General features: G+C 38.1%; 2 protein-coding genes across 2 annotated transcripts in view; both read left to right on the forward strand.

The window, feature by feature from the left end:
• Positions 1 to 10,072, forward strand: part of LOC121169625 (zinc finger protein 84-like) — a 291,429-nt gene extending 281,357 nt beyond the window's left edge. The window contains exon 7 of the mRNA XM_041000189.1: positions 8,557 to 10,072. Coding sequence (XP_040856123.1) covers positions 8,557 to 9,497 — 941 coding nt within the window. The 3' untranslated portion in view covers positions 9,498 to 10,072. The remainder of the gene's footprint in view (positions 1 to 8,556) is intronic.
• Positions 1,523 to 7,104, forward strand: LOC121169626 (zinc finger protein 248-like). The gene is made up of 4 exons (XM_041000190.1): positions 1,523 to 2,450; positions 5,919 to 6,045; positions 6,281 to 6,373; positions 6,933 to 7,104. The coding sequence occupies exons 1-4, from the start codon at positions 2,415 to 2,417 to the stop codon at positions 7,019 to 7,021; spliced, it is 345 nt and encodes a 114-aa protein (XP_040856124.1). The 5' UTR covers positions 1,523 to 2,414; the 3' UTR covers positions 7,022 to 7,104.
• Positions 10,073 to 10,947: the final 875 nt, after the last annotated feature.

Below are 10,947 nucleotides of genomic sequence, written 5' to 3' on the forward strand. Positions count from 1 at the left end.
ACCTCACTAACCTGTCCCTGAGGCTCAAGGACCCAGCACCCACTGTGCATGCATACTCAAGGACCTCTACCAGGTTACTTGAACACCACTGGATCAGGCACCCACTACACAGGTGAGCCCAAGGACCCCAACCATGTGATGCTGGTCCCACTGAAATCCCCGTCCTCTAGGGGCTCACAGACCCAGCATCCAACACACAGACTGGCCAAAGCACCCAGGCCAGTTGACCCAGGTCCTGTCAGACCACTGCTCCCAAGCCTCACAGTTACTGTCTTTCTACCCCCAGACTGACGTGGCTTGCCTCACCTTGGCATCAACCAGTGGGTGCTTCAGCCTTGGTCAGTCCAGCCTGCCTACAGTTCCAGCTCCTGTTGGTTGGTGCTACAGCCTAGTTGGTTGTGGATAGCCCTGACTCCTCCTGCAAGCTGGTTCTCATCTGCCAGTGGAGTTCTAGTGCGCCTGGTGCTGCAGCCTAGTGGTCAAAGCCTTGGCTACACCTGAATCACATATGGGTACCAATTAATGGCCCAGATGCTCCACTTCCCATGCAGCTCCCTGCTTGTGGGCTGGGAACGTAGTAGAGAATGGCCCAAAGCCTTGGAATGTGCACCTGCGTGAGAGACCAGAAAGAAGATCCTGGCTCCTGGCTTCAAATCAGCTCAGCTCCAGCCATTGCAGCCACTTGGAGAGTGAATGAGCAGGGATCGAGACCTTCTCTTCTCTGCAAATCCTTTTTCAATACTTTGGATTGTGTGAATACAATCAATTTGTAATGCAGTTTTTCTTACTTAGTATGTTATCCATTACTGATGGGCAAAAGTGCTTCAGATTTTAGCATGCATCAGCTTTCAAGTATTTAAAAATTTAATTTTATTGGAAAGTCAGATATAAAAAGAAGAAGAGAGGCACAGAGGAAGATCTCCCATCCATTACTTCACTCCCCAAGTGGCCTCAATGGTAGGAGCTGCACCCATCCAAAGGCAGGATGCAGAAGTTTCTTCTGATTCTCCCATGTAGGTTCAGGGACCTGAGGCTTTAGGCCATCCTCTACTGCTTTCTGAGGCCACAGGCAGGAAGCTGGCTGGGACAGGAACTGGCTGGATGGTACACAAACCAGCTGCGGTATGGGATCCCGGCGCATGTAAGGCGAGGACTTTAGCCACTAGACTACCACACCAGTCCCATTTTCAAGTGTTTGAATATATATAAACCATTTTGCTACTAATAATAAAATCCTTATTATGAATAAATCAAACTAGAGTACCCAAATACCTGAAAAAACAGTTATAGAAATGTCTTTGTGAAGTTCTATTTAATTGAACTTGAAATGTAATTCCTTATTCCTCACAAGATATATCCACAAATCAATCTAAAATATGTAGTTTTAGATACAGGATGTTTATTTTTAATCACTTTTATTAGTACAATATTTATTTGAAAGGTAGATTGCAGAGAGGAGAGATATATTCCATCAGATGGTTGCGGGCTTTGCAATGCTTAGTCCAGCAACAGGAATCATTTAGTATGCCACCCACTGTGTTCCAGGCACAATAGCAGGATACTGTGTTGAAAGTGTTGAATAGCCAGTAGACTTAAACAAGGCAATTGGGTATCAGATGTGATCTATCCCAAGCAGCAGCCCAACCTCCTGTATCATGACATTCAATCCTCTAAGTCCGATGGTTTTCTCCAGCTGTTGCTATAATATAACTATTTAATGAGGTAAAGTAAAAATACATTTCAAAATATATTACTATCAGATTTATGGATGTCCTCTGGGCTAAGACAAATAGCATGGCAAAGTCAAGTGTCACTGACGGTTTAAGGACTGGGAAATGTCATTGAAGTCATTTTTCCTGTATAAGTGCAGATAAAATTACTCTAATTGAAAAATATCAGCCTTCAACAGAGTTTTTAGTATTAACAGCAATAAATGTTCTAATTGGAAGTCCTTATATGGAGTCCTATGCAACTCATCTGTAGAAATAGACAAATACTGAATACCCTGAATTATTTTTGCATATCATAAATTTTAGTGACAATGTGTTTTGTTACGGTATGTTGTAATTTGAACAATAGTTGCTGAAAAAAATAAGTTCATGCTTTGCAGTAATATTTTTTATTTTTAAGTAAGTATGAAATGTTTGCTTTAACCTAGTAATAACTTGAGTTTAATCACTGCCAATTATTGAACTTGTTTATGCTGTTTCTGGGAAACCTTCGTGGCACTTGGCATCTGTAATACACTATTCTGCCCAGGGAAGTTGATTGTCTTTGTTTCTCTAGCCGTTGTGTCTGGTTCCTGTCTTGACATCACTTACACAATAGGAAATAATAAGGAAACTTGGGAAAGCAAAACCAATCCATAACTCCTTCTCCACCTTTTCTTCCAGGTGAATCCCTGAACCCACTACATGCTTCCAAGTCTAGAGAACAAAAACACACTTTCAGTAAGTTCTATGTTTATGTCTCAGTTTGTTTTACATTGTGTTGTAGGAGCTTTATGATGGTTTTCTTAATCTGAAACAAAAAAATAAGTATGAGAGAAAGAAGGTAAGATTGTCATAACTAGACATTGGAGCAGTTAAATCTGATTCAAACTTTGCCTCTAAGTTTTCTGATGATATAACTAAGACATATTTATTACATAATTCAAAGTGAAACTAAGAATTTGTTCATTATTTTGGAATATCAAGTTTGAAATGGTGTTTATTGATCTTACAGACGATATAATGAAAATCCTTCAGTACCAACCTGAAAATAAGCATTCAACATTTGGGAGTTGAAAGAGTTTCCAATTTAAAAGTAGTTATCAAGTTTTCAGTTTTGCTTTTTTGGAATTGCTGAAATGGCATGGTGCCTAGTAGCATTTGGAGGTTTTATTTATTTTAAAAACTGATTTAAGATATGTTTGCTATCTGGTGATTGATTTTCCAAATGTTCACAATGGTCAGGGCTGGACCGTGTCAAAGAGAAAAACCAGGAAGTCCAACTTTGTCTCCTAGATGAATCTCTCACCCCAGTGCTTGAGCCATCTTCTGCTGTTTCCACTGCACATTAGCTTAAAGCTAGATTGGAAATTGGGGAAGGTGGTAGCTTAACCTGATATGCCACAATGCCATTTCCTTTTGCAGAGTGTTTCCTTTCTTTCTTTCTTTCTGTTTTTCTTTCTGTCTTTCAGATTTATTAGTTTGAAAAGCAGAGCTACTAAGAAAGAGAGAGAGGTGGAGAGAGATCTCCCATCTGCTGGTTCACTCCTCAAATAAGCAGAATGTCCAGAGAGGAGCAAGTCTTAAATCATGGGCCAGGGTTTTTGTCCAGGTCTGCAGCTTGGTTACAGGAACCCAAGTGTTTGAGCCATCCTCCACTTCCTTTCTAGGCCTGCTGTCAGGGAGTTGGGTCAGAAGTGGAGCATCCAGGATATGAACCAATGCCCATGTGGTATGTCAGTTTCTTTATCTGTTAAACTAAAGGGAGGGCTCCTGCTTCATATGCTTTGGTTTTTATTTAAAATGCAGAGTTGCGGAGAAAAGATGAAAGAGAGTGAGCTAGAGATCTCAGTAGGTACTTCTTAAAAAATTGCCATTAGGGGAATGTAAATCAAAATCACAATAAAATATCACCCCAACCCTGACCAAATGATTATTATCACTTGGAACAAAGGGTAGCAGATGCTGATGAATATGTGGAGAATGAGAACTTTTATACAATGTTGATGGTGTTATAAATTAATTCAGCCACTGTATAAAATTTCTGAAATGATTATGCTGTATGATTGAGCCATCTACTAGTTGTATGCCCTAAAAGTATGAACACATTGTATGAAAGAGATATCTGCAGCCATCTTGTTTACTGTAGCAGTGTTCATAATACAGAATATATGGAAAGATCTGAGGTGTCCATCTTTAGATGAAGGAATAAAGAAAATTTGCATATGTACAATAAACTATTGTTCAGCTATGAAAACAAAATTTTGTGGATTGCATGAAAATGAGTGTAACTAGAGGGTAAGGGGTTAAGTAAAATATGCTAGTTACAGATATATAAATATTGCATATTCTATTATATAGAGTAGCTTGAAGAATCAAAAGTAACAAAAACAAGGAAGAACCACCAGTGTTTATCAGTATTGGTGCAAATGCAGTCTTCTCAAACAAATGGTGAAGCATGATATTAAAATAAATAGCTAGAAACAAAAGAGGTAACAGTTACTTTTAAGGGGCTTCCAAAGCACAGAAGCAAGTTGGTTTATAACAGCATGGCATTTGCCTTGTATGTATATTTTCTGTACAATTGGCAGCCTATGACTGGCTGAGACTTAGCTACTTGTTGTAAGAAGGTAGTTCTGAATGAGGCTGTAATTTGTTTCCCTACTAAGTTTGAAGTTCACTGTAATTAAAATTTTAGTTTAATTTAAATGTTTTTTTCATAAAAAGTAAAAAAAAAATAGAAAGCAGAAAGGATTTTGACATATACATCCTCCAAAGTAAAAAAAAAATCACATATGTATTTAAATCCAGAGTGAGCTGTAGCAACTGTTTACTCATTTGTGCAAGTTTAATTTAAATTTTTTTCCAATATTTCATTTTTCAAGTTGAAATAAGAAAATTGAATTTTATTAATGTCACTTTGTAAGATTTTTTTAATACCGGCTTGTTTGAGAAAAATATGAACTATTAAAAATTTTTCTCATTATTGTATCCAGTATTAAGCATGTGTCTTTCTTATCTAATCTAGCATGTCATGTTCATATTTATATCTACAGATTACACAGTGAACTCATAATTATTAGAGAAAATAATCTTATAGAATGATAAAGGAATTCCATTGTAACTTCAGAATTGCAAATACAGCGTAGGACAATATGTTTTTATTTTGTTTTTACCTTATGTTGCGATATAGGTTGTAAATCTGTGTCTTTGTAAGATGTAAATAAAATATGCAAAGAATAGTTCTCCTGAGCTGAAGCTTTAGTCATATCCCTCAGAAGACTGAACGTGAGACATCCATGGATACAGATTCTGTTCTTATTGTATGGTTTTCAACAGAGAACAGACTCACTTCCTAATCCTATGCCTTAAGTGAGTGATCCAGAAAACTTTCCCCTGCTTCGTAGCTGAGAAATCAGTAGAGAATCCCCCAATATGCCCTTCTGATAAGAAGAAATTCTACAGAAAGAGACTATGGGGGAACATGGCAGTTGGAAAACACTCAGCTTACTATTACAGGCACTGAGTTTATATTTTTGTTCCTTGTTAAAATGCTTATTTATTTTAATTTAATTGAAAAAGCAGAGTGGCAATAACAAGAGCAAACAGAGTGGTATCTATTTTTTTTTTCCATTGGAAAGGTGGATGTACAGAGAGGAGAGACAGAGAGGAAGATCTTCCATCCAATGATTCACTCCCCAAGTGAGCGCAACGGCCGATGCTATGCCGATCTGAAGCCAGGAGCCTTTTCCGGGTCTCCCACAAGGTGCAGGTTCCCAAAGCTTTGGGCCGTCCTCGACTGCTTTCCCAGGCCACAGGCAGGGAGCTGGAAGGGAAGCGGGGTGCTGGGTTTAGAACCGGCGCCCATATGGGATCCCGGGTGTGCAAGGTGAGGACCTTTAACCACTTGCGCCATCGCGCCGGGCCCAAGAGTGGTATCTTCTACTTGCAGATTTATTCTAACGATGCCTTCAACATTTAATCAAAATCAGAGGAAAGAATCTGCTACAGAATAATAGTCTATTGTAGTTTTGGAATTGCGAAAGTAATGCAGAATGAGTATTTTCATTTTGCTTTTACTCTACAATGCCATACAGATTACAGATTAAGCTGCATCCATAGAAGTTGCAAATCAAACATACGTAGAAGAATGTACTGTCAGTCTTTCTATTTAGTGATCCAGAACTGAGGAGACATGTGCTGTTTCAGGTGTTGGTGTCATTTGAAGATGTGGCTGTGGACATTACTCAGGATGAATGGCAGATCATGGACAATACTCAGAGGACCCTGTACAGGGATGTGATGCTTGAGACCTATAGCAATCTGTTGTCCGTGGGTGAGTGATAATCTGTCATGCCCAAGCAGAATATTTTCTTTATACTTGACAAATTAAAGAAGAGTTTATATACCTAGTAGGACTAGTATTTGGGGCTTTAAAGAATCTTAATATCTACTCTTCCAGATAATGATTCATATTAACCATTTTGTGACACAGATTCTAGATCCAATCTTTTCTTCTTTAAGCTCCAAGATAGTGATTTCACAAAATCTCTATTATTTCCAATTAACAGGGTACTACATAACAAAACCTGATGTGATCTTCAAGTTGGAACAAAAATCAGTACCATGGACTGTGGAAAAATCTGTAAACCAGCAACTTCCAGGTAGGGCAGTACATACTGGGAAAGAAAGTTGATACGTATCTCAGTAAATATTCACTGGAATTCATACTGATCTTTTTGTTTTTATGTTTCTTCCAAATCAGATTATGTCATGCATGAGACAAAGGCACTCTACAATTTCCATGTGCAGTTCTATTCTAACAATGCCTTCAAATGTTAAAATTTATCAACCTGAAACCAGAATTGTAGAACTAAATATTGATCTTTTAAGTGATCCCAGCAAGATAAGACAAACTAGAACTGTTATGTAATGTAATACATCCCAAACATTAGTTTGAATTTCTGTACAATATTTTCTATCCTACCCCTATCAACTTAAAATACAAAAACCCAAGTAATTGAAAATGGAAAAAGAAACCCTACTTATTGTATTAATGTATCAACTTAAAAAGAGTAATGATCATAAATGTGTGCATTTTATGAATACCAAAATCTGCTGTATCTAGAATGGCAAGAAACGTCATTGTTTTAGTTCAGCATTTGAAAAGAAATACTTAGATGTGATTCACGGATATGTTTACATTTTTTCCCCTCATTTCAGATCCTTACAGAAAGAATGAGCTGCTTAGAACCAAACAGGAAAATCAAGAAACCACTTTCAGGCAAGTTGTAATCACAAAAGTTGTATAACTTCAAAAAGAGCTGCATTGCCAAAGATGATTAATTTAAGCTCTGGCCATAATTGAAACATGCTATGTGAAGGAAATTGTATAAAAAAGAAACTAGAAATATAATTTCTTTTTTTTATTATTATTATTTGCAGAGAAGTTTTATTTGCAGAGTTACCAAGTGAATGTAGAAAGCAGAGGGAATGGAAAAGAACCACCTGGGAGAGAGCAGGAAATGGGGTACCTATTGAGTGGAAAGGAGATACACCAACATTTTTCAGAAGGGTCTTGGGTTTTTAAGTGTTCCATGACTGTTCCTCGTCTGAGCAGGAACCTGTGGGAAGACATTTCCCATTGGTTGTCTCTCAACCAATAGCTCCTACTGTGTAGTTCCAAGTGTACCCCTCCTGTTCTATGGCTGTTCAGGTCTCAGATTTTGGAAGCCACATGGGTGATAGAATTGAGACAGGAGACAAGATAAAGGAACTGGTCTTTTCTCAGTTCATCTCAGGAGTGTAGAGGGCATCATCAGAGGTCCACATGAATCATTTCAAATGATCAAACCCAAGCACAATACTTGTGGGGGTGCCATGAGTCAGTACTCCTTCACTAAGCATAAACCAACATGAAACATGAGAAAGGAGCTTTGCTTGGGTACCATGCCAGGTGGTCAGCATTCAGAATCCACCTAGGGAGATTCCAGTCATGCAAAAAAGTAGCTTCTGACAGGGACTGGCAGTCCTCCTCCAGGTTTCTTCCAAACACACACCCAAAGCCTTACTCCCAAAGGGGAAATTGAGATGATAGGAAAACAGCAAATAGGTAGTTGGGGATTAGAGACTCTGAATTACTAAACAGCTATGCTTCCTATTTTCATCCCCCTAAAAAAAGCAACCCCTTTGGAGTTTCAGCCAGAGTTAGGTGGTGGACAGTGAATGGGGTGGAGGGATCCATATTTATGCAGAGCCAATATCAAGAGTCATTTTCAAGGTTCAATGCAACTTGAGGGAAAGCATACCAACACGGCAAATTCTCTCTGCTGAGTTAAGCCACATGACTGGCATAAGAAGCCTTTTTCATGCCCTGTGTTGGGCACCAGAGAAAATGTTACCAGGACATCTCAGTGGCTCTTTCCTCAGCTTATTATAGGAAAGAAACTGGAACTCAGTTACTTACAGAAGGTTTGCTTCCGAAGTGATCAGGTGAACTTAGAAGAGGGGAGGTGGAAAGTGTGTCCCAAGAAAGATCTCAAAGATGGGGTACCTTTTGAAAATAGAGGAAAGAACACCACAATTTATTTCAAAATGTGTTTTTTTCCTAGGAAGCCTGATGAAATCTCTCTTGGGAACAAGCATGTCTCTAATGTACCTGAGAACAAATTCCAATGTGGGGAAAATCTCAGTCAGCATGACAAGATGTACACTTTTGAACACAATGGGAAACAAAAAACTTTCAGCAGGAAGATGTTCCTTACGTGTGAGAAAATGTGTATCAAAGACCCATGTAATGACCCTATCATTTTAGGAGAAACAATTGAGCATCAGAAAATCCACACAGGGGGAAAACCTTATGAATGTAGTGAGTGTGGAAAAGCGTTTTGCCAGCAGTCTGATCTCATTAAACATCAGAGAATTCACACAGGGGGAAAACCTCATAAATGTAATGAGTGTGGAAAAGGCTTTTGTTACAAGTCACACCTAATCATACATCAGAGAATCCACACAGGAGAAAAACCTTACAAATGTAGTGATTGTGGGAAAGCTTTTTGTCAGAAGTCACAGCTAAGCCTACACCAGAAAATCCACACAGGGGAAAAACCTTATACATGTAATGAGTGTGGAAAAAGTTTTTACCATCATTCAGGGCTCATTAACCATCAGAGAATTCATACAGGGGAAAAACCTTATAAATGTAGTGAGTGTGGGAAAGCTTTTTGTCAGAAGTCACAGCTAATCACACATAATAGAATTCACACAGGGGAAAAACCTTATAAATGTAATGAATGTGGAAAAGCGTTTTGCACACAGTCAGATGTCATTAGACATCAGAGAATCCACACAGGGGAAAAAGCTTATAAATGTGAGTGTGGGAAAAGTTTTTATCACAAGTCACAACTAATTGCACATCAGAGGATTCACACAGGGGAAAAACCTCATAAATGTGATGAGTGTGGAAAAGCATTTTGCACACAGTCAGATCTCATTAGACATCAAAGGATCCACACAGGGGAAAAACCTTATAAATGTAGTGAGTGTGGAAAAGATTTTCGTCTAAAGTCAAAACTAATCATACATCACAGAATTCACACAGGAGTAAAACCTTATAAATGTATTGAGTGTGGAAAAGCTTTTAGTCAAAAGCAATCCCTAATTGCACATCAGAGAATCCACACAGGGGAAACACCTTATGAATGTATTGAGTGTGGGAAAGCCTTTTGCCATAAAAAAGACCTAATCAATCATCAGAGTTCACACAAGAGAAAAACTTTTTCAATATGACAAGAACAGGAAATCTTTTGGCTAGCAGACAGTTATCACATAAGCTAAGTCACATGCCTGAATAAGTGTTGAGAAACTCATACACAAAAAACATTGATTTCAATAGAAAGCAAAAACTGACATGCGGTTACAGTTCAGTAACATATCCAAAAGACGCTACAAAAATATTGCATTAACTAATAAAAATTATTTTTCTGAAGTCAATCCTCTGCAGATCCTATGAAGTTCAGAAAAACAAAGGTATGTAAACAGAAAAACTAGCTACTATAAAGCTGCTGTCACAGCCAAATCTTATAAAGTCCAAAATAAGCATTGGTAAAATTGCACTGTAAAATTGTAAAATTTTTTTAACACTGTAAAATTGCAGTAGGATGTGGAAAAACACTTTGAAAGTCTCAAAAAGTGTCCAATAATAAACATGAGGAGTGTCATATTTCAGATCAAGGTTATGTGTTGCTAAAATACTTGAGATGGAATCTATTTGATCTCATTTTGTTGTAAATAAGTTCTGCTTTCACATCTTAATTTTGAAAATAAATATTCTATTTATAATGCTTGTTTTGGATTCCATATAGCATTTATGCAGTCATCTAGTATAGCTGTTTTTTACAGTGTTAATTCACCAGTATTCTATTACAGATTAATATGGGACTCACAAATATCAACTGATGCGTGTGGGCAAGTGTAATGCTAACCACCCAGTTTTGAAGGACTGGTGTTTTGTTCAGAACGGGGAGTGACTCATTGGTGACATCTGGCAAACTGGATCACTTTTGGCCCTTATCTAATCATTGTATATTTTTAGAGGTATGTGCAAGAGGCATAAGAATTGTTTGGCATCAGATTTGGGGATATGATAATGGCCACTGGAGTTTAAATATCAGCTGCCACAACTACTGTCACGCTCACGCTGATTTCCTGCACCATGGCTTCCCACAGCAAATTTCTTGCCAATGGATGCCAACCTGTGCCTAAAGTCTTTCAACTATGAGGATAAACATCATCGCTGGCATATTCCCTAATATGCTTCTGGTTACTCTACCATGGTAACCTAGGGAACCACTGGTTTATGTCGTAGCTGATTCACTTCTGATCTAGCTCCTGGCTTCTGGCTTCACACCAGCTCAACTACTGTTGCAATAATTTGGGATTTCAATCAATTGAATAGAGATGCCTCTCTGCTTCTGTCTCTATTATAATTCCATGTTCAAATGAATTAAAAATGTTTTAAGCGTGGGCATCATGACTGATGTTGAGGTAAGTCAGATGTTTAGTATTAAGCTCATTGGCATGGTCCCATCTGTGACAGTTTTGACTACTTCTATTACTTACTATTTAGAGACATGACCCTATCAAGCTCCATAATGCTGAGCATCAAGTACAAGAGAGGCATCTTTTTCTGTAGAATGTATCATGTAACATATTATCAATGCCTTAAACTGCAGAGTGA

This window comes from Ochotona curzoniae, unplaced genomic scaffold (genome assembly GCF_017591425.1).
Source record: "Ochotona curzoniae isolate NIBS_2020 unplaced genomic scaffold, NIBS_Ocur_1.0 scaffold_2217, whole genome shotgun sequence".
Lineage (NCBI taxonomy): Eukaryota > Metazoa > Chordata > Mammalia > Lagomorpha > Ochotonidae > Ochotona > Ochotona curzoniae.

What these genes read in the sequence shown, in the direction of transcription:
- LOC121169626 (XM_041000190.1), top strand. Translation starts at nt 2,415, where the DNA reads ATGCTTCCAAGTCTAGAGAACAAAAACACACTTTCA. An exon ending in AGAACAAAAACACACTTTCA is followed by an intron (nt 2,451 to 5,918) that starts GTAAGTTCTATG and finishes GTGCTGTTTCAG; the next exon opens with GTGTTGGTGTCATTTGAAGA. An exon ending in TAGCAATCTGTTGTCCGTGG is followed by an intron (nt 6,046 to 6,280) that starts GTGAGTGATAAT and finishes TCCAATTAACAG; the next exon opens with GGTACTACATAACAAAACCT.